Source organism: Nannospalax galili, unplaced genomic scaffold (assembly GCF_000622305.1).
Source record: "Nannospalax galili isolate Female #2095 unplaced genomic scaffold, S.galili_v1.0 scaffold399, whole genome shotgun sequence".
NCBI classification, from domain to species: domain Eukaryota; kingdom Metazoa; phylum Chordata; class Mammalia; order Rodentia; family Spalacidae; genus Nannospalax; species Nannospalax galili.
Window position 1 is genome coordinate 2353129 of NW_008345053.1, and position 24483 is coordinate 2377611.

Sequence of the window (24483 nt, forward strand, 5' to 3'; positions counted from 1 at the left end):
TGATGAAAAGTGCTTGCCTAAAATATATGACAACCTGAGTTCTGTAGAGACGAAAAAAAGGAACCAATTAATCATATAAGAACTCTATAATAATATCTTGAATACAGAAAATGCCAGAGGAAAAGTGAAAATAATTACTAACCTGTGTTCTGCCTCAAGTGAACTGGAAAGAACATCAGTTTGTAGGAAGGTTGAAGACCGAATGATCTGTTGGGAAATCATTGAGGCATTGCCATTCTCTTGTGCAATCTCATTTTCATCAAAGTTTCTATTTATGTCTCTTTCTTGGTGAGTACTATTGCTGTTATGCAAATTAAACGAGTCTTCATCCTGATTTTTGAGCCAGCATGGCTCTCGTCTTCATGTTCCTCTTCTACTCTGTCTCTTTTCAATGCTTTCAAAAATTCACTCTTCCTATCAGTGCGCATCCGTGTCAGTTTGGTTAATCGAGGTTGCTGATTAAGTTTGTCAACAGGCAAGGAGGAATTTGAGCGATTACTCTCTTTTACTGAATTTGTTGATGGACTGATATTCTTGGCTGTTGACTTAAAGGTATTAAAGTTGTCAACACCATATGTAGATTCATGAGGAAAAGAAGTTCCGACTTTATTTTCTTTAGTTTGGCTTTTCCATTGTGTAGGTTTTGTAGGTGGAGCAGCAGGTTTTGGGACTAAGCCTTTATAAACACTTGGACCAGTTCCATTCTTTACTGGCTGTGACTGGAGGTTTCCTGCTACTGGGAATACAGATAATTGTAAGTCTTTTGCATTACCTTTCTTAATGACTAGCATTCTTGGAGCTCTAGATTTAGGATTCGGGGGATATTCTAAGAGAGGAGCTTGGGAGATTTTTTTGGTTGGGTATGTGTGTGTCTGGGCGTGTAGGCCCCAAACACCTGCAGCTAAAGATTTATTCTGATTTGGTTCTCTTTCATATTCAGGATTTAAAGATGGAAAATCCTCAGCCTCAAACTGTTTTCGTTCTCTTTTGTCTTCTTTCCTCCCAGTGTCATTGTCAGGGATGCTGTTTTCATGTAGTCCTTGGCTTTTTCCAGAATGGAAAATACTGCTACGAGAACGGGAATTTCCACCATGGTATCCCCCTCGATGATTTATGTTTTCAGTAGCATTTCTGCCATGCGTACGCCATCCATTTTTTTCTTTCCTCCCAAAATTACCTCCATTAGGACGCCCAATACCAGAATCAAAGCCATCTGAAGAGTGTGTCGTTGGCGACTCACATCATAACGATTCTCTGTCCATGAAAAGTTTTCAGAATGCTTTTCAAAATTCAATGATGACTTTGTTGATGATGGCGGAGTAGGAAAATTAAGCCAGGCTGGAGCAAAGTCATACTGCGCCATTTAGGTCCAGTCTCTCCAACTCAGTGAAACAAGGCTTCAACACCTCATGGCAAGTCCAAATTCCAACAGGACCGCACAGGAAGGTGTTGGTTTTTTCTCTATAATCTTTATGTTTTCCAGTTTGTCTTTTTATTTTGTATCCTCTGAAATATCCAAGTTCTTTGAAGATACTTAACCTATGACTATTTGACATAGAGTTATTTGAAGTCAGCTACCCATATTTCTGTTTTGAAGTTTTCATAGGGCTATCTCCAGAATTATCCAAGTTCTTGGATCAAGAGCAAAGTCTTCTTTATTATTCCATGTACTTGTCACTGTTGTATTTATCCACTCCAGATGAAATATCCAATTTAGGAGCCAAAAAAGCAGAAACAAAAAGAAAATTTCACATCTGAAGACTACTTCTACACATCGGCATATACAGAGACACAAAGAGCTATCTCAATACTACCATGCTGGTGGGAAACTGGAACATCTTAAATTCCCAAGTAAATAAAAGATAAAAAGAAAAAAACTCTGTATTCTTTCAATGTCTTCATTTAGAAAAACTGTCCCATTGTAATATGAAGAGCTGAGGTCAAAAATTACTAAAACTTTTAATAAAGGTTAAAAAGTAACTGCCATGAAACTTCAGCAATATTTAAACAGTAATTTGAAACTACTGCAACTACTCAGGACACAAATCAAACTTATCTTACAGTTTTGGCCGAAGAACAGCAACAGGAGAGGGGTGGTGGAAGAGGAAAAAAATACCGCCAGACGAAATACTTTAACCAGTTATATAATCCGTTTGAACCAAAACACTGAAGAAATGACTGGATCTCTTTTTAAGTAGCTCGTAGAACTTGTTCACTACTATCAGTTCACTTCAGAGATGATTCTTGACAATTTTAATAAACTTCTGGGGCAAAATTACCCCAAAAATAATAAAACAAAACCCCAAAACAAAACTGTAATTCCAAAATGGCCACTTGAAATATCCAGGGCCTTTTAAACAAAACCTAGAAGATGATCTTCATATTTGCATAATTCAATCACCTTCCGCCCCACCAGAGGTGCCCCTGGCCTGGGGATGCCGCTGCGCTCGATCCGGGAGGAGGTTTTCGGTACTTTGAATAATCCCCTTTTACCGCTTTTCCCTCCCCCACAACCAGTCTCAGTCCCAAAATGGCGCCGACCCGATCCGCAATGTTCTAGGCCAAGTCTCGCGAGATCGTGGAAGGTGGTGAGGCCGATGCTATAACTTTTATACTGTATTCTTTTTCTCCTGTGACAACTTTCATGATCTCTTTAGTTATACTGAAAGGGCCATAATATGCCGGTTTTCTTTTGGTAGAGCACTGGCAGATCTCCTTCAGGGTAGATTTTTTTTATCTAGGGTGATTGTTTGCACCAAGAAGAGACCTCTTAGTTTCTGCTGTAGGAAAATGCCTCACTGTGGGGTGTGGGCTGTTTTTACTACAGTATACATGATCCAATACAGTGCCTCTGTTTGGAGGACTGCCTGGTATGCTCAAACCTGGAGCCTTGCTACTTTTATTTACTCAAGACTGCAAGCATGTATGTCCATGAGGACCAGGCAGAAGTGACTGCCATTTCCCAGAGGCTGTTTCTGCTTTCGACTCTGTGCTAGGTGGCACCCATGATATCCATTTATATCTTCATGTACTGGCTTTCTCCACTTTGCGAAGTGACTCCTGTACTCTACTTACCACAAACACTGGCCTCTGCTGCTCCCTTTCTCATGTTACACACTGACGGACATCCTGGCATAGTTCAAGCAGCAGACATGAACGCACACTTCCAGGTTTCCAGGTTCACCACTTCTGTGAACTCTTTAAGTGTTCAGCTTTCAATTTCAGTACTATTAGTACGACTTCCTGTCTAGTTCAAGCATATAAGCTCCCTGAGAACGACTTTCACCCTTCACCTCCTCTTGAGATCCAGAGTATAGAGCTGGAGGCAATTGCTTGGCTTATTGATGAACCTTCTATGGTTGTCATCAGCAAAGTAATTTTTCATATAAACATTATGCATATTTGCTCTCATGGGTTGAAATGCAGTTTATCCCAGAAATTTTTAGAAAAGAAATTGATACAGCTAGGCAGAAGTGCTCAACAAGTTGCCAGTAATAAGACACAGTTAAAGAGTATTTGTGGGCATATTTCATCCATTATATACTGTCTGATCTTGTACCAAGAAAGATTTAAAGTGGCTTCAAGTTGCATTCAGATAGGAAAAAAAAGCCAATTGAGTATGCAGCTGTCTGTAGACCTGAAACTGTCACTGTAAAGTCTCTGCAACACTATTTTCTTTGTCCATCACAAGGCAACTGACCAAACCCTGCTGCTGAAGCAGATGCCCCTTAGTAACACAAATATGAATAATTAGTCAAGCACATAGTTACAGTTCAGTGTTCACCACTAGGGGAGACTCATGCTCACAGGAGTGTGTAGTTTAAAGAACCATGACTGAAAACTTGTTCTCAGAGAGTCACATACAGAGCAGTGGTTTCACAACAGGAAGTACAGTGAGGGTTAAGAAGCCAACATGGGCACTGAGAAAGAAGGCATCTCAAGGAAGACAGTGACTGTCTCCAACATGAAGCACCCAGAAAAGTGAAGCCATTCATTTTTATTCATTAGAAACACAAGGGTCAAGACTGAATCTCCTCTCCCGAAAGTACTAATCAGGCATCTACATGCCAGCCATGTACTGACATCAAATCAGCTCTAGGAAGGCATGGGCCCTTTCTTCCCTTTGGTTGTAGTTTCTTCTAGCACGAAGAGGTAGAACCACAGAAGTGAGGTGGGCAAGCATAGGGGACACTTTAGCAACTCTGGTCCCCATCTGTCTTGGGCTATACACACACCACTCTTCTAGCACGTTTCTCCTCCCTTTAATGACTGTCAAACTTAGTTTCTATTCAAATGTATTCCTAGTACATCAGGTAGAAAAGGTAAGGGCCTGATCCAGCCTAAACTGGTTTGGGGTACATGCATAGTAAGACACATGTGTCCTCAAAGTTAACTTTTAGGGAGAATCTACTATTTACTATCTCATGCCTATGTATAACTTGACATGCAATTAATTAAAGTCAGATATTGGCATATGCCTTTAATCCCAGCACCCAGGAGATAGAGGCAGGCAGACCTCTGATCTACACGGTGAGTTCCAGACCAGCCAGAGCTACATAATGAGACCTGCCTTAGAAGAAAAGAAATCAGATGCATTATGGGAAAGGACACAGTGAGCAAAGGCTTATGTAATCTACCCTGCCAATCAAAATTAGAGAACTACCCAAATTACACCCCTAAGTAACTACCCTTCCTTTCCTTAAACCCCATAAAAGGTAGTCCTAAACAAGGGCTTGAATACTTTCCCATTCATGTGGCCTGCTGTTCTCTTGAGGTATATCTCCAATCTGTATTATTGCTTTGCTTTTGAATAAAGCTTCCTCACTACTCTGCAATCTGTGTGGGTTTTTATTTCATTCTTGAATAAGAAGACAAGTACCTGTATATACGCCAGCTTAGACCCCAGTAACAGAGGGACCCCTATGTTCTGGAGCCACAGGTCCTGGTACCTATGACCCTGAAAAGCAAGTTCCTGAATCTTTCCAAAGCTTGGTTTCCCAAACAAGTGTATTCAGAAACACTAACAACAGGTACAGCTCTATAGCACTGATTCATGGACCCTATTAGTTCATCAGATTCCTGACATGAAAACAATCAGTTCTGTTACTTCTGCAATTTTATTGATGAGGAAATACAGGCAGAGGTGGGATTTAAACTCAGACACTCTGCCACACACACTTATATTTAAGCATTCTCTTCATTCACAATTGCTTTGTCTTTGTGATAGGGGTCCCTTCCCAGGTGCTCACAGACACGTGTCCCCTGAGCCCAAAGCACTCTAGGTGCCTTATTCTCCAGCTCCCCACACAGAAAGAAAAGCCCAGAGTTGAGCTCTGTTCAGCATTCCTGGCACCTATATGATGGCCTTCTATCAACATTTACATCACTTATTTTTTACATGAGCAAAAAGTCATGTGCAGATATTTTAGTGTTACTTTTTTAAAAGCTTGTGTTCTAAAACATGCTTTAAGACAATATGGAAATGGCTACAATTCCAAGTTGCTGTCCAAGAGTAAAACTTGTAATAACTAAAGCAGATTGGGTCATCTGACACACAGGTAGGCTCAACCACCCCCGCCCCTTACTGCAAAGAGTCAGACACTTTAAGAGCCAGGATAAGTCTGCGTCTGTGTCGTTCCCCACAAACCCCTGATCACTAATGGGCTCAGAAAATGCTGCGAACCAATGAGAGGCTTTCTGAAATTATTACAGTGGGCAGGACCACTTCTTTAAACACAGCAATAGCAATTAAATTTTTATTTTTGTTGTAGAATTATAATAGGACTAGAAATAAAATTCTAAACTAGAAGCAGGGGATCGAGGTAAGTCAGCACACAAAGAGATGAAACTTCCCATGCTTGACCTAGCTAGGCTTCCAAGCTTCTGCATGTAGCCTTTAAATGCTCCACATCCTGAGATATCCAAACCACCTGAGACTTCCTGTCCTTCATCCTACAGCTCATCCTGAGTGAATGATGAAACAGCCTCCTGCTTATCTCACTTGGTCTACTTGCAGCTGAGACCCTGTGGCTTCCACTGCCTCCCTGGGACTGCCCTCCCTACTTCGCTCCTAGCAGGGAGACAAAAGAGAAGTCACCGCCCGCTGTAGTCCACCTTCCTCTCTGGCTGAATCTTCCAAGTCAAACAGAAACAGTGCCTCTTGCCAAGTCTTTGCCCTGCCTCACCAATCTCACATTTTCAAATGCCCCACGTACCCACCAGATGTGAAAATACATTGAAGACCAAAGGGAGAAAAGCAAAGAAGTCTTTTTATTAGACCGCCCACCAATTACTTCTAGAATGTATCTAAGAAAGGATTCTCCAAAGAAAATTCCTATTATAGTTGTCACACCTAACCAATCTATCCATTTCAGATGAGTAATTAAACACTGTAAAGTCTTTCATGAACACTGTGCCAAAACAGACATTAGACACCACAAGTCTCCATGTTAATCTTAAGAACAAGGCACATATGAGCTGCCCATATTTCTCTCTACTGTGAGACTCAACAGGTCAGAGGGAACAAGGCAGGATAGACAGCCTTGAGCTGTTCAAGATATTATAGGTGGTGGGGAAAAAAACTCAGGATTCCTAAATTCACACTGAAGAGAAATATACTGAAAATCTTGGTTGGTTTTCAAACAAAATTTAAAATATGCCATGCCAGATATATGGGGGAAAACTTAAAAATATATTTGCAATTTAAGATGACAAGAGCTTGATCCACACTCTGGTCTTACTCTAACTATATACCTTGGGTGAATTATTCTGCCTCTAAACCTAGGACTGCATGTGTGCCAAGGGAGGCTGCAGATATGGCCATATGCAGATAAGCCAACTCCCAGGGTAGCTACTCGAACTCATCTCCTCTGGCCTCTTCCCTGACACTAAGAATGAACTTACATGCTGTGGGGCCACACTGAGGACTCAGAAGAAGCTACAACTATAAGCTGTCAGGCATATGAAGCCTGCCTGAGATATTCTGTGAAATTACTTGGGGATTTTTCACATTTCCAGCCTGTCTAAAACTATTTCTGAGTTGAGTCCCAATGTCTTCCAATACCTCATTATATTTCTCTGGGTCATACAACAGCCCCAGTTTTGACAGTAAGTGCAATCAAGGACTTAGTCAAAAAGTAAACAGTACTTATTTCCTATACAGGTGAGAAATTTTCTACATTTGCTTTGCCCCGAGTCAGATGAGGTTGCCACACGAAACAACTGAAATTTCATCCTGAGCACCTTAGTCTAACTGTACAAACCTAACCCTTACTTCCACTATCATTTCCACCATCTTTTCAAGTACAGGGCTCTGCTGTATAACACCACAGGTTTGCTTTGTAATTTTCTGACTGCAATGTGTTTTTTAATTTTTATTATATGTACATGAGTATCTTGCCTGCATGTCTGTAAGTGCATCCGTGCTGTGCAATGCCCATGGAGGTCAGAGGAGGGTGTCGAACCCCCTAGAACTGGAGTTACAAACGGTTGTTAGCTGCCATGTGGGTGCTGGGAATCAAACCCAGGTCCTCTGCAAGAGCAATCAGTGCTCTTAACTGCTCAGCCATCTCTCCAGCCCCTGCCCACTGCAATATGTTAAATTGATTATCAACATATGAACTGTCAGAGTTTGGCATCTGCATTGAACTTTATCCTGTCTTGTCTTCTGTAAAGCTAAGAACTGAACCCAAGGACTCAGCAAGCTGGGTAAGTGATCTACCACTAAGCTACATCTCCAGCCACCATCTGACTTTGTTCTATATTACTGGGTAAGATACAAGTTCACTGCCAGGACCAGGGTTTCACCATTTTTTTCTCTCAGATTTTTTACACACACACACACACACACACACACACACACACACAAACAAAAACAAAAACAAAACATGAATTAATTCAAACTGGCACCATCCTCACTGATAGGTGATCAAACCCAACTCAGCTCAAACTCCAGAAATGTGGGCTCAGGGTAAGTTTAGTGATAGTTCCTCTCTAACAAGGAACCATACTCATTAAATGTTATTAAAAAATAGTAAGAAATTCAGCTGATGAAACTAATACTCGTGTGTGATCAACTATATAACAGACAACAGAGAGCAGCAACCTGTGTGTGACTCATCAACAGCATAGCTCACCTAGAATGCAGGAAACCCCCCTGTACTAATGAATGTCTTGTCTTCTCACCATTCAAGCTGGAAAGAACCCATGCGAAGTGACAGACTGGCAATACCAACTTCATGTGCCTCTCTCTCCTCTTCAGAATGTAACCTTGCATCTTGCCTCGGGTTTCCATGGGCACATGCTACAACCTAACTCCTCAGCACAAAAGAACTTGCCTAGGACAGGCATGTGTCCTTCAGCCTGAGTTAAAAGGAAGTCATATGTACCACCAGACACAGCTTCAGTGTCCAGGGATGAATTGCAGTGCAGTCATAAGGTAGTATTCTTGGGGAATGATGAAAACATGAGTAACTGGACACCTGCCTCTGAGGAAGCCTGGCAGTGGTTCACACAGAGATTCTGAATATAACAGTAATAGGTTTAGGTAAACCAGACAGCCAGCTTTATTTTCTAGATAAAATTGAACAAATGGCAACTGATTTGACTTTACATTCCCAAATAAAAGATCTAGCTTTTCCTTTTCAATGGACCCAAGACACAAAATTCACCAGCTTGAAAATTCTGCCAACCATGGGCAACTTTCTATCTCATAATCTAGCAGAGTATCTGCAGCTGGACTGAGATAAAGCCACCTCCATGTCAGCCACAGGAAACAACCACAGTAAGTCACTTCATGTGAAGGCATTTATATCAGAGCAGCTATCTTTAGCGACAGCAACAGATACTGGGGCCTTCAAAGTGAATTGTATAATAAATAAAATTCAACTAATTGAAATGTGCTAAGGTCCAAAATCATGTAATCCTTTGACAGGTCTGTCACTGATTAGTAATCATGTGACCAATTACCACTTCTATTCATCCAAATCAGAAATAAAAAGAGAAATGTCGGCCAGGCATGTTGGCGCACACCTTTAATCCCAGCACTCGGGAGGCAGAGGCAGGTGGGTCTCTGTGAGTTCAAGGCCAGCTTGGTCTACATAGTGAGTTCCAGGTCAGCTGGGGCTACAGGGAGACCCTGTCTCAAAAAGCCTCCCCCCCCAAAAAAAAGAGAAATGTCATCACAGATAAGAGACACCTGGTGCAGAAGCCTTGTTCAAAGCATAGCACACAGCTGAACGCTGAACACTTTGGCACTGACCTTGACTAGGCCAGTTCCTAGACTGCTCTCCTGATGCCCTGACAGCAAGGTAACTGTGGACAGCCTTACTGATCCTCTTTGGTATGACTGGAATTTAGTGGGCACAGGAATGGAAGGAGAGCACTCAGGGTCCAGCTGAAGCCAGAGATTGCCCTGTTATAGCTCTTCTTGCCATGTACAAATTCCGTAACACTCTGTACTTGCCTACAAGTGGGTAGTGTTTACTGTGTGCAGGAGACAAGAGAGCCACAGTTTATACCCCACTGCCATGGGGTGATGGACAGCATGCCAAACTATAGCTGCAGGGATTATTTCACAAGTAACACATAATAAAGACTGGGACCTAGGGCTGTCCTAACCAGAAGAACCAGGTAGGAAATCCTGCAAGAAGTAGCATTTGAGCTGAGCATTAAACAAAATTGGTACAGGCAAAATGCATCACATCCTCAGAATTCCTAACATGAAAAACCAGGAACAGGTCAGGGCAGCAAGAGGTGCAAGGGATGGTAGTGATGGAAGGCACATTCCATTACCTATATGGGATCACCTATGGTCTCCAGTAGAAACAACAAGGCTCATAAATTCTCACAACAGGCACTGCCCCTGTAGACCTGAGAGCAGTAGGAAAGAAAAGAAACTTGCCAACTGGCTCATACTAGTCCAATCTACACGCATGACTCAAATTAACTCAATCACAGCCTGAAGCTGGGCATGAATCCACCTAGCTGCTGAAGATAAATCGGGATGAGCTTGGAGTACTGAATTTGCAGAAATGACTCCATGCCAAGAAGCATTTCGTGACAGCCATGTAATAAGTGACACCTAGCCAACATACATATTATAGGAGAGTGGGACTATATTTGGATGGGAAAGTTTTACTATTTATAGTAACATTGAAATTTTGCCACTTTTCATTACCAAATAAGTCCTCTAAAAGTAGCAAAGACTCTCTATACAAGTTGATACTGTGTTACAAAGACACCCCTTGAAAACAGTGCTGGGTACCTGAATTTATTTTCTATTTTTGTAAATTTAATCTGGTTTAGAGATTAATGAAAGATGATTTGAAACAGACATTACTTTATTAAATCTGCAAGAGGAAAGTACCAAACAAGTTCCTCTAAGTAGCACCTTCTCTTAGAAAATGATTCTTAACCTATTTTTTTTTCCTGACTCCTTCCTTCCTTAATTCTCATTTGTCTTTATGGTTTCTAGCATACTGTTGCCCGTCAGGATTTAGGAGTGCATGCGGCACTGTGCTCAACAAAGAGAGACTATCCTGGCTGGTGCATCACCACAATTTCTCCTGTAGAGCTGACACCTTGAGCAGTGGGGAAAACCCTGCAGAAGACTGTGCCCTGAGCATTCTTGCGGGAAGAACCACAACCAGGCAGCTCTACCTCCTGCCAGCCTAACTTCACCCCATGGCAGTCCAGTTCACAGCCGTGTGTCCCAAACATCTCAGAAATGTTTCTGGAATGCTCTCTAGGAAAATCTTAACATTTTAAATGGTAAATAAAATTAAGTTCATTTGGCAAAAGCTCTCTACAGAAAAGTGTATACTAGCATAGGGGTGAAAGAGAAAATAAGATGTTTTCCCTACATATCCTATTGTGATAGACTTCCCTGCTTCAGAAACACCTGCTTTCCCAGGGAAATAAATCCTGGATGGTCAGTGAGCGCTCACACAGTGGCAACTTCTTAGAAAGTTATCTGTGAAATCTGTACTAACCAGAAACCAAATCCCCCATCCTAAAATACGACATCCTGACCCACATAAAGCAGGGCTGGACCATGTTCTTACTTGGAAAGGTGGGAGGATGAGGGAGGGAACACAGCTCTGTAAATCCACACTTCAAGGTTCTATTTTTGTTTTTACTGGTTTTTTTGCTGCTGTTGTGGGGGGAGGGTTGTTTTGTTTTTGAGACAGGGTCTCCCTGTAGCCCCAGCTGGCCTGGAACTCGCTATGTAGGCCATGCTGACCTTGATCTCACAATAATCTGCCTTCCTCTGCCTCCTGAGTGCTGCCATTAAAGGAATACACCACCACACCCAGCTGCCAGGTGTTTTTTCAAAAAATGTTTTTATTCTACTAAAGAGCATATTGAAGTTGCCTTCCGCCTACTGAACATAAAGTGCAAAAATACGGCCCAGGAAAGTGGAGAGATGGCTCAGCAATTAAGAGCACTGGTTGTTCTTGCAGAAGACCTGGGTTCAAATCCCAGTACCAACATGGTGGCTAACAACCATCTGTAACTCCAGTTCCAGGGGATCTGACAGCCTCTTCTGTCCTCCGCCCACATTGCACGACAATGGTACACCTACATATATGCAGGCAATACACACATACACATAAAATAAATAAAAAAAATATGGTCCAAAGTAACTCTGAACTTTCAGTGGGATCCTTATGTAAAACATACACTCCATGACTACTTTGGTTTTTCTTTCAAAAGCCCACCATTTTTGCTCCTTGGAGAGAGGAGTAAGATGGGGCACTGAAGTTGATCCCTTCAGCATAGCTTTAGGGCTCAGGATTTAATCACTCATTCTGTCTAGATGTCTGGCTCTAAGACAAAACTTAACAGTACAATAATTTTAAGGAGAAAAAAACCATTGGGCATGCATCCTTCTTTCTAAGGGTTTTGCACTGGGAGCACCGGCTGACCCTGACGGAGAGGACTGCAGACATGGAATCTGTGCACGGTCACAGTCCCTGCAAGCGCTGCAAGAGGAGAACTGCAGGCCCCATCTGAGCCCCCTGCTCCCCAGTGCCAAGCCCTGTTTAGGTAAGAACTTCCAAAGGTGTCCCCTGCCCTGGGGCTGGTCTCTCTCAGGGATGCAGGGCTCACCGAAACGAAAGTAAAACAGAGGCCGGCTCCCCGCCGCGCTGGCCGCCCGCTCCCGGGCTGCAGCTTCTCGGATGTCGCACACCCCGATGTGGGCGGAGCGGAACGGTCTCCTCGGCGCGCCTTCACCGGGCTGCAGTCTACACCGAACCACGGCAGCTCCATTCGCTGCTGTAACAAGTTGAAAAAAAACTAATTAATTCAAACTTTAGTTTTTTTTAAATTTGTTACAGCGCTGAACAGAGCTGCCGACCCCATGCAGAAACAGCACACAGACCACCAGGGCTCTGCTCGGCGCAGATGCCCCTGCCTCCAGCAGGCTCGGGTTCGGGGAGGGCTACAGAACCGCCCAGGGAGAGCCAGGCTCTGCCTCCTCTCCCTGTTCCGGTTGGCAAGCAAGCCAAAACCCAGCCTCGCAAAGGACTCGGGTTGGCCAACAGCCTTTCCTCTAGGCCACGAAGGACATTCACGGCCATCATCAGCAAGCGGCCTGGCCTGTAGACAACACATCAAGGGTTCTCTCCCGAGCCCAGGGAAAGGAGGTAAGGGAATACACCCCCAACACTGTCCCTAAGCCTTTCATCAGGACTTCCACAGCCTGTTTACTTTTTCTTACAAATGAAGCCAGACCTCTTCCTTCACAGCCAAACCACAGGAAATCCATCCCCTAGCTAACACACATTTATACCAACTTCCTCAAAAACCATAGGAGTTTTAAGACATGAACAAAAATCACAATTGCAAAACGACAAGCACAGTCCAAACTCGACACTAAGCTCAGTTTCCTGGAATATGTGGCCCTAAAACTCCCTTTCCATGAGAGATGTGTACCACTGGGCATCAAAGCCAGAGAGGGAGCAGAAACTGGTGTGCAGGTGCCTGCAGCAACACAAACCTGTCTAGGTTTTGTTCCATCAGCGAAAATTGTAGACTTTCTGTTTTCACCTTGTACCTTGAGGGGGGGGGGTACATTGCTTGCCTTAGCTTTGAGTGCATTCCTAAAGCTTCAGATTATTGAAGGTCACCCCCCAAGTGACCTGAAGTGACATGGGAAATGGGGCTGGAACTCCAATGCAGAACCATGCTCAGGAGCAGTCTCTAGCGCTGTCCCTAGTAGCAGTGGCATGACTGGCACCTGGCACTTCGTAGTACCAGCAGACCACATTTTACCACCTTCTCTCAAAGCACAGCCCACCTTTACTTACCTTCCCAAGCAGGAGATCACATTATTTTCTAGTTTTCTCATCCCAGGACATCTTGAATTAATTTAAACTATAATCAATAGCAGTAATTAATTCACCAAACCAAAAATCATGTTTAAATCACAAAAACTCCTATTTTATGATTATAGTGTTTCAAAGAAATCAGTGTATTCTTGATTTCTACCTACAGATGAAATATCTGTTAAATTTTATTAGGTTTATGGAAAAACCACATGTGCCTTCAATATTCTCAAAATCTATACATAATTTATACAAAGGAGTTGGTTGTGGGGACTGTGCATGTCAAATGTGTGCTCTTTCATGCAGATTTATGAATAACGGAAGCACCTCTCTTAAATGTGGCAATGAACTAGACAATCTATATACCATTCAAGGTTTACGTACTTGGAGGCTGGGGAAGGTAGGCTCCAATTAATTTTGACCTCTTCTTTTCATATCCCTTTTGTGTGATGTCACCTGTAAGAGAAGGAAGAAAAGAACACATTCAGAATGGTTTCAATGGATAGAGGTGATCATTTAGTGGAGTCTGACAAAACACACCAACACTTGTAACTGTATTTTTCATTTGCTTTATAATTAAAAACTTAAAGGAAACCATTGTACATCATTCACCTTGACTTCTTCCCCTGCCCTCAAAAAAAAGAAAGAAAAAAAAAAATTGCAGCAGCACTCTTGCTACATAAAAGCTCATCTGCTCAATACATGTTCTTCCCTGGCCCCTTCTGGCTGGGTTTCCACCCTGAGGGTCCAGAATTAGAACTATGCAATCTTATTCACATCTGCAGGTGCAGGAAGCCTGCTAAATCTGCAGGGGTTCTCATTAACTTAATCAACAATGGATCACACAACTGTCTGGGCTGGAAAGCCAGCAATACCACTACAGATTGACATTGCCTTCTATTAATGAAGTTTCTCTCTCTCTCTCTCTCTCTCTCTCTCTCTCTCTCTCTCTCTTCTATTCAGACATGTCAGTCACAAGGACTTTAAACTGCTATGGTATTTTTTGAAAAATACTAAGGCCAAAGGAAGGAAGCATTAAAGTCAAAGCAAAAGTACATGGGACCTACTGAGATCTAAAAGTTGTTTACTGTTTAAACAAGACTTCAAATATAAGCCAAAGATTCACACACAGAAAACACACAAGTTAAGGGAGGTCAAACAACACCATGTCTATATTTTTTGTGTTAGGCCACTAAGGGTAGGGGCAAAATTGCCTTTATTAACATGCAGTATCTTTTCCTAACTATAAGCTCCAAAACATAATACTGATTTTGCCCTTCAATTTTTTTTTTTTTGCAAATGGACACATGTACCACTGATTTTGTTCTTGAATTTTTTGAGGGGGGGTAGAAACCACAAATTAAGTTTTCCCTTTAATTTTGGTGAAATGTCTTACAAAGTTTTTCCTCATATTCTGATCATCCTCTTGAAAGTGAAAGAATCAAGACACAATGAAAACAGGGCAAACCAATGAATAAATTACTTTTTCTAGTGCTATGGTCTTACTATATGTCATGTGACCCCTCCACTTTGGATGGCTGGCTCTACTATTCAAAGACTGCTGTGCATATCTGCCCTTAGGGCCAGTATTTAAACATAAAGATATGGAATACACATTTCTTTATCAACTAATAAACAGTTTTATGATAAATGTGTGTTATTTAGCGATTAAGAATGAAGGGATTTGTACAAATACTAAAGATCAAGCCAGCATCCATGTCTGGGTACACTTTACAACTACAGCTATCAGTGGTTCATCGCTGAGGCTGCTGCATCATTTTCAGAAGGGATTGATCTTGCCCTCCTCACCACCACATGTACACTGACACAGTCTGGAACATTTGTGATTGATGAGAACAAAGGAATGAGGTAGAGCACTGGAGGCTGGTTCTGAGTCTGCTTTCAACTTGTCCACTGGTTGTTTCTCTACAGACAACTATACTTACAAAGATGGAAAGAAATGTTTGGCTTTAAAGAAGAAGATGAAGAAAAACCAGTTTGTAAACAAGATAAAATCTCTAAAGCCTAGTTTGTATAAAGTTTAAATCGGGAATCTAGGCCCATCGCTCAGAAGGGACATGGATGCTAGCTGCTCTATTTCAACACGCCTGAGGGTGCAGAGAATAAAAAGGAATGGGGTCTCAGAGGCACTGGCACCTATTCTAACTGGCCTAAGCTGCTAGTTCCTACTCACAGAAAAAGTAGATCCCTCTATCCCTAGAAAGCAAAACAGAAGCAATCCCCAATCCCATGTGCACAGCTCCTGTGGGAAGCCCACAAGCTGACTGGAGCCCTGCAAGAGTCACTTCACTGTCCTTTGCCATGTGGGACAAAAGAGCCTTGACTGACATACAACACCTTTCCCTCACTGTAATCATTCTTTTCACATAACAGAACTACCCAAGGAGCGAGTTTTCATGTTAATTGCAATGCTGCAAAATCCATTTTGTCTCTGGCTGAGGTCTTTAAACAATCAAAACCACGGTCTGCCAAATGAAAGAGAAGGAGGAATGCCCAGAGGAAAATGAAAAGGAATAGGGAAAACAAGACTACAAGTAGAATATGGAAATAAAAGAGAATCACACTTCAGGCAAGATGCTATCTTTGTTCTAGGAAAGTGCTCAGGTGGCCTTTCCCAGCCACCTGCCCAGGATGTCCTGTAAGTCTTGATCCAGCAACTGCCTTTGCAATTTAAAATTAACTTCTAGTTGTAGTAAACCCAGTGTCATTCTACATGTTGATCTGTAAGCAAAATTCAGCTCAAGTGTCATTAATTTCTCAGCTGAACATTTAACAACAGGAGGATCATTTTTCAGGAGACTCCAACTTCAAAGGCAATGAACCCTGAACTCTCCTTACTGCAGAGCCTTACTTTGGAAAGCTCAGATATCTTTAAGGCTAAGGAGATCTAAGGACATTTTTCTCCTAGCCCAGAACTCTCTTTTGGACTCAAAGAACAGAAAAAGAGAACTTAAGACTTCTAAGTAGCTATTTTAGTTGGTTTAATAACTTAATTAGGACATTTCAACATAGGACACTAAAGAATTCCAGGTGCCCATCACCTCCAGAACCTAGGAAGGTGAAAGAAAACACTGCAGAATGACCTCTACCTGCCAATCATGGAAGACACACAAAGGTCAACAAACAGCTACACAGGTCAAATGTAGCCTTTGGGTCTGTGTTCAAAGCGGGCTCAGGTGGCGATAGTCTGTCCCTCTGAAGCACTGCTGCAGTTGTCGCTCAACCATGTCAGGTGCAAAGCCAAATTTATATACTACGTGGCTCTCTACAGAAGGGTCTGGAGGCCTCTGTCCCAAGCAATCTCCTTTATTCCTTACAACAACAGATTGGGGCAGGAGGGGAGGCTGCCCCCACACACTCTTTCTGTTTCTTAGGGTTTTGGATAGAAGGAAAATGTCTCTTCAACTCCAACTTTTTTTTTTTTTTCATTATGATCACATCCTATGATGTTACACTCTAGCTGAAACTGGAATAGAAAGTGTCCAGAGAGGAGACACTAGTGGATTATCTCCTCTGTGCATGTCTTACCCAGGTCTCTAAATGGTTCTGTCACCTCTCTTCTCTCGAAGATAACCTACAAACAACTTCCTGTTGGACTTCTCAGTCCCTACAGAAGTAGGGCGTTACCTCTGGGTTCTGAGTGGCCACAGCCCAGGTCATGGCAGTACTGTTTCTATGGGACCGTGGACTGTGATTCACGGTCTATGTCAGTTTTGTAACATGTATTCATGCATGTGGCTTAGCCTGAAAACCAGCTTGTAGAGCCTTCAGGAAAGAGTCTAGGTCTTTCAGAGCTGAGTCCCGATCTCACTACTTTACTATCCAAGGACTGTGAGTTGATGAATTTACTAATGCAGTAAGAGCCAGTGAGGAACACCAGTGTCTATCCTTGACACAGACATAACTGGACAGCAGCAACAGCAGCACACACAAACACAGCGATGATTAACTCTTTAGTGACTGTGTGGGGAACATCCATACTGATTCTATTATTTACATGTGCCAGACAACATTTCAACCTGTAGTTGCCCCCAAAATGTGCCAAGATCTGTAGCACTGAGGCTAGGCCCATTCATAGACCTAAAGCATCAGGGCTAAAAATACCATTGCTATTTTCTATTTCTATTATCCTGAACCACATAAACATAAGCATCTGGTAGCCAGAGATTCAGAAAATAGTGATAAATTCTTATTACAAATTCATAGCAGACCTTCCAGTATGAATCTTTTATGTCTTTTTTGAAACCACCAACGATTTCTATGTATGTGTGCTAGTGAAGATGCAGGCAAAAAGCTAAAGACAAGAGTTACATAACAGATGATAGATTATAATATGACAGGCAGATGTTGGCAGATGCACAGAGAATAGGTAGATAACAAATTACTAATAGGTGACAGATAGAAAATAGGAAAAATAAGATAAGAAAAATTATGGACAAATGACTGAGATGAACAGAAGCTAGCTAGTTATTTTGTACACATATCTTCCTCCTAGGTACCTCACTGGTTCCTCTCCAAGGCCTGACCACAATCAATGCCCTGGTTATCAATACTGAAGTGCAGACCCTCTGAAAGCACATGTAGTTTTCCACTTGATATCAGTTCAAGCTAAACAACAACTGGCTGCTCCTTTTCTCTCTTCACAGTGCGTCTGTGCTAAGCACAGGATCTTCAGGGTAAATCCATGCAAGCTCAGGCAGGATGGTTACATGAAAGAGGAAGCAGATCTCCAACTCTTATTTCTAAGAAAGGCTTTGCTTTCTATTTCTACAAGGCATATCACTTCATGGTTTAGAGAAGGTTAGCTAAGATTCCTTTAACTTACAAGCTAAAGGAACACCATTCAAGGCTATTTTGAAAACCAACTCCAATGAACAGCAGATGCTTCTTAGATGCTAAAGAATTTTGTTGATTCTAAATGTGTATCTAAAGAGTTTCTTCCTTCAAAAGTAGTTACTAACATTAAAAGACTTGAACCACAGAACTGCTTGAGCATTTTCCACAGAAAACTCCACAAAGCATATTCCCCATGCTTTAATGCCCAAGATACTTATTTATTTGATCCCCTTTTCACTTTATAAGTATGAAAGCATGGCAGAAGTTAGTGCAGAAATTTTAACTTCAAGGAGAAATTAAGAGTGATTTCTTGAAATGCCATCCAATTCATGAAAAATACTATTCATTATTCTCAAACAAGTTCTGTAACACTTAAGATTCCAACAGTAGAAATTAAACTAAATTTTTATTTTACTTTACAAAGGTGCAGGCTTGTAATCCTAGTTGCTTGAGAGGCTGAGTCAGGAGGGTAACAAATTCAAGGCCAGCCTGAGCTAAACATAAGACCCTATCTCAAAAAGTAAAACAAGGACTAAGAATAAAGTATTCACTAAGCATGTCCAAGGCCCTACATTGAATCCCCAGTACCACAAGAACAAAAGAGAAAAAAGATTTATACATGAATCATTTAAGACAAAAATACAAGTAAAGCAAAATCATACCAAATTGAACAACACTCAGGAAGAGGGCATAATTCTTTTCCCTCCCCATAGGAAGTCTTCTTATTTATATTGCAGACCAGTGTTTCAGAGGAATATCCCCAACTCAGAAAAGTGAAATGACAGTTGGTCTAACAAATGTCAAAGATGACAAAGGAGAACACCTCATCTCCATCTTGGCCATCTTGGCTACAAGACCAAGTTTGCAACTTGGACTCAATGGAACTGGTGCAAAGCCAACCTGCTGGCCACTTGGCTCCAGACATAAAATCCTGGAGAGCCCTGTGGTCCTCAAGGATAAAACGTGCACCACCCAGCTACTTCCAGAACTGGGATTAGTTCTGAATAAACAGACGAGTTTAAACAGTGATCGTTTCCATTCTTGGTGTTGGGAGTTTATTTTATTATTTAATGCTGGAATGAACGCTGTATATAACAAAGGCATCATTTCCATGTTTGGAATTTCATGGTTGTCAGGAGCCCTTCTAAGGCTGCTCTCCTAAGCCAACTACTTTATATGGCTTTAGGGGTACTTTCAAAGGTTCTCCCCTCTTGTACATATGTGTGTATTTTAGCTTTGTGATAAGCTTTTCGCCAGAAAGAAACTATCACTCATGGCAAGTCTGCGTGCATTATACACCTCACTGGCAGCAGAAGTAGCTAGACCTGGAGCCTCTCCTCACTCAAGGCAACTTACATTCACATAGGGTGCTGGAAGGGCCACCAAATCAGTGTCTCACTTTTCTCATTGATGAGATAAAGATAATACTCATCAACTTTCTAGTAGAGTTGGAAACACCAATACATGTGCAAAGTCTCAGAAAGTAGGGGCCCAGGGGATGGCTCAAGGGGTAAAGTGTTTGCCATGCAAGCATGAAGACCAAAGTTTAGATCCCTAGAACCTACAAAAACCCAGACATGGTAACACCCAGTTTTAACCATGGCACTCCTATGGCAAGGTAAGATGCAGAGCAGGTGACTCTCTGGCAGCTCACAGGCCAAACTGCCTGGTTTAGACAGTGGTGAATAAGACAGAATGTATCTCAAACAAAGAAGACCAGGAATGATGCCCTCTGATCTCCACAAGCATGCCATGGCACATGTGCTCCTGCACCCACCCACATGAACCAAGAACACACAACACAAAGACATCATACACACACATAAAGATTAAAAAATTTTAATTAACAGTTGCCCAGTTATTTATGACATATTCAAACTCATGGCCAACCTTCCAATAAACAGGAAGATGCCTGCCAACACCTGTCAGGTACACTAGCAAGTGCTAAGCAGAATGCATGGCTATAAGGAAGGACAGAAATGAACCTTCAGGGTAGAGAGGGTGAAGATATGCCACCTGAGTACTAGGAATTCTGAAGTAACTCAAAGTGCTGCAATCTAGGTGCTACTGCCATCCCTAGGTGCTGGATGGCACCTGCCCTCTACCTCGCCCAGCAGCCTGATCATACATTTAGTACCTGCAGGCTTCCCCTTGTGTCTCCAGCAGCCAGAGAGCTCTTGTAAGAATGAGAATGTGACCAAGTGGCCTGTCCAAGCTTCTCAGGTCTGTGATGATTACAACCAGATCCCCTCTTCAGAGGGCCACAAGTCCCCCTGGGCCTAGCCCACTGTCTTCTTGGGCTATTGGTCATACGATGTCACAATTTATCATGTCTTCCCTTTGCTGTTACCCATACTGCTCTAGTTATGATTGAATTTTCACATTCATGCCATATTCCTGATGTAAAACACAGAAATTTACATTCCATAGAGATACTTTAAACAAAGAGGATGATATTTAATACCTGCACTAAAATGAGAAAATCACCAAAGCTCATTCAGAGATTCAGCAAGAAGGAAACCCACTATCAAGCAATACAGATGAACATGACCTGGGACTTCGATGTCTACATCAATGAACTATATTATAAGGTTCTCCCAGACATTTAGTTAATGGCACACAGAAAGAAACTGCTACTGTAAGCAATTTTACTTTTTCTAGTCAGGTCAAAGACCACTTCAGGCTTACTACTTCATGCTTCTTTTCTTTTTGCAGATCTCCTGTGACATTTCTCTTTGGTATGTCAAAAACCCCAATTGTAAGAGATACACAAGTAGCTTGTGTTCTGATTTAACAAAAGGATAAGGGCCAGAGAAGGGGAAAAATCAGAAGTTTGGTAGACTTGAAGGTAAGTTTCTAACATTAATTGGAAATAACTCCCAGCACCAAAGTCCCTAATAGATAAGAATGCCAATCAAACTCTTCTGAAATAGCCTTAGGATCTGCTGAATAGGTTACAGAGTGATGGTGTGAGTCTGTGGTAAGCTGAGGTGCTGCTGCAGCGATACTACCGTGCTCAAGATTCCTAAGGAAGTTAGGACAAGAAGTTAGGACACAAGGGGCTTTTGTCCCTTTTCTTTATCTCTTTTTCTTTGAGTATAAATGTTGTATATACATGTATGTATGCATGTTTGTAAGTGCTGAATTGCATATACAAATGGCAAGTAGAGGTTAATATTTGATTTCTTCCTTAATCACTCTCCATCTTATATACTGAGGCAGTCTCTCACTTATAGGTAGTCTGCCACACTTGCAGAGCAAGCACTTTACCCACTGAGCCATCAACCTGGCCCTGATAAGAGGGGCTCTAAACAAGGCCTATGAGACATTCAGTGGTCATCCTGGCTAGTCAGTCCTGAAGACTTTTAAGTGATAGGTTCATGAAAAATTGCTGTAATACAACAAATATCACTTTTTCAGTATTTTCAGAGATTTAGATATCCTCCCTTTAATCAAAAAGAAAAAAAAATCCACTCAGTAAATCTTACGAAAGCCATGTAAATAAGTAATGCCACATCCATTTCTTCAGATGAAGATTCTCAATTTTTCAGGTCTTACCGGTAAGCTGGTTTTATTAATTTTTTTTCTTGGTAGGGGAAAATAGGAAGAAGATAGGGGTAATGAAAACTATTTTCTATTATTTCTAGCTACACATTCAGAAACTGAGATGCAGAACAGGATCTAGGCTGTCCCAGCCAGCTCTTGTTCTACTCAGTATACAAGTCTCTTATCTTCTCTAAAATTCTCCTATGAAGACAGAGAGGTGGAGAGACTGACTTTTGTTTTTTGGAAAGGGGGCAGAGAATAAGGAAAGGAGGTATTCATTATCTAAAATGAGTCAGGGATCCTACTGGGCACTTTACAAATGACTATGTTATTTAGGATCTATAGATTCCATAATCATTGGCACACTCATTCTATACATAAAGTCACAGGGCCCCAGTAAGTCTTATGACACCGCCAAAGGACTCAGATCAGGAGAAATACAGTCCTCACAGAGTTGCCTGGTACAGTGCTGACACCTTCCTACAACCCACAGCGAGTACTATGCAAACATCACATTAGAGACAATGTCAGAGCCATATGCTGAAGTGAATGAAAGTAAATTTGGAGTAAAAACTGTCAGCTTTACTTCTGGGACTTCAGTGGTCTCACTGCGTCAACGTTTGGTAAACACTAAGATGACCTGCCTCAATTACCAGGGGACAAGCCACCAGTGATGTTAGGAGCCATGCGCCACACAGCTCAACTATGGACCAAAGAGTTCTGTAAAAATCTGCAACCTGCCTGACAGGAATCAGGATAGTCTAAAGAGAGATTAGTTTCCCTTTATATTTATATAGTTCTGACAACTTGTCAGATCATCCTGAAGAAGACACTGGAGCCTAGACAATGATGGACAGGATCACAACTTGATGAAGATGGTTTGCTTAGTTACCTTTTGCCCTCTATTTAAACCTAACCCTCATGTCAGGACCCTGATTATGGATTTTGTCTGGGGAGTCATCAGATCTGCTTGTCTCTCTAATGTGGCTACACTGAATAAAACTCTAAAATCTCCCTTTTCTGCCTTTTACTATTAATTAGTCTCTTTAATTGGCCTATTGAGGACTGGTGGCCAAGCCTCACTTGTCAGGACTGCAAGGCCATGGGCTATGACTTTATTAACTCCTGTAACAAAACTGCTTTGTCATGCAATCAGACAGGAAAACAGGACAATTGTGGAGTTTATAAAAGACTTCATCACCTTGACAACAGGAAGAAATGGGCTAACATTAGTAAATAAAAGTTCATTAGATCCAGAAATTCAAACAGTAAAAGCATGCACGTAAACAGAGCTCCATGGACACTATCTATACATGTCAGTGTAAGAAGTACAAATAAAGGCTGACTAGGGCTTCCAGGTGGAGATAAGGAGGTACAAAGGCATAGAAAGGAAGGGAACAATCATACAGGAAAACAGCTAAGAGCATACACAGCCCAGGAAAAGCAGAAGCTGCAAGGGGTCAGGGCAAGGAGCAGGAGGAACAAACATAACATCTTGTTACCTTTATTTGTGAAAGGGTGTTTGCACATGTGCCCATGCATATACATACGCACAGCCAAAAATCCTCTAGGACACATTGAGTTTGAGAAAAGACAGTAAGGGGAGAGGTACACTTACAAATCCTTCTTGCCACTTTAGAAACTATAGATTTTGAATCCTGGTTTGTATAGGTATCTGATTTTGCTGTTGTTTCAAATAAATGTGTCTTTCACTAAGGGAAAGTAATAAAAGATGCTAAAGGGTATCTTGTAGGTCTAGGAGCCATCACACTAACCCCTCTGCTGCCCCTCCAGCATGTGGTCATTTCACTGTGGCAGCTGTTTCTCTTCTGACCAACTTCATTAGAAGAGGTGCTGAGATTCCTCAGCAGTAGGAAAAGCTCTCTCAATAGGGAGAATGGGAAGCACTTCCACTTGTAAAATATATCTGATGCTGAGAGTAACCAAACCCTTCACCTCTCTCCAATGCTTATCCTTGATGAACTTGAACTTCAATCAATCCCCTAAAGCGTATCAACTGCTCATCTAGATAGGTCAACTTGTCACAAGGTGAAGTGTCCACTAGGCTTCTGATATTTCCAGTGATACCAACCCAGAGAAGCTTCCTGAGACACTGTGCATGGAGGATGCACTTGGGTGGTCTAACATGCATAGACATAGGTGGGACTTCTCCAGGAGATGTCATTACATTTGGAGGTAAAGTGTAAACTTAAATTGCTAAGTCAGATGTTTCGGAGTAGGCTGAGATACAGAAAATATCTGTGACGAATTTTAACAATATTCAAGTTTTTCTAATATTCTGCTGTCTAGTGAACATATTTCACTGTGGTGATGATGCTATTGTTACCACTGTTTTGGTCTGTGATTACTTTTGTTTGTTTTTTTTTTATCTTTTTGAGACAGGGTCCCTATAGCCCCAGCTGTCCTGGAACTCACTATATAGACCAGGCTGGCCTTGAACTCAGAGATCCGCCTGCCTCTGCCTCCTGAGTGCTGGGATTAAAGTTGTGCGCCACCACACCCAGCTGTGATTACTTTTTACTTCAAGATCAGAGAAAGGAAGATACACACAGACATACTGTATCCAACAAGTGAGTCGTAGCTTTAACATCAGATCCACTAATGAAAGGAAAATCCTCTGAACCTCATTGTTTGAGGTCGTATCAGTCCCAACAGCACTGTGTAAACCAAGTCTTCTATCATCAGCTACCTGGCTATGTAAGCAGCTACCGAGTAAGCCAATGCCTTT

The 24483-nt window shown here is 41.9% G+C and overlaps 1 protein-coding gene and 1 pseudogene across 6 annotated transcripts in view; both read right to left on the minus strand.

Annotated features, from left to right (window-relative positions):
• Positions 1-24483, minus strand: part of Dip2c (disco interacting protein 2 homolog C) — a gene marked incomplete in the record, with an annotated part of 458386 nt that overhangs the window by 186115 nt on the left and 247788 nt on the right. For 3 of the 5 annotated variants that reach the window (XM_017800185.2, XM_029567486.1, XM_029567485.1), the window contains 2 exon segments: positions 12112-12279; positions 13716-13787. In XM_017800185.2, coding sequence (XP_017655674.2) covers positions 12112-12279; positions 13716-13787 — 240 coding nt within the window. 5 annotated transcript variants of the gene reach the window in all.
• Positions 85-2589, minus strand: LOC103740672 (annotated as a pseudogene). The gene has a single exon (XR_001872637.1). The product of XR_001872637.1 is annotated as a vasculin pseudogene (transcript).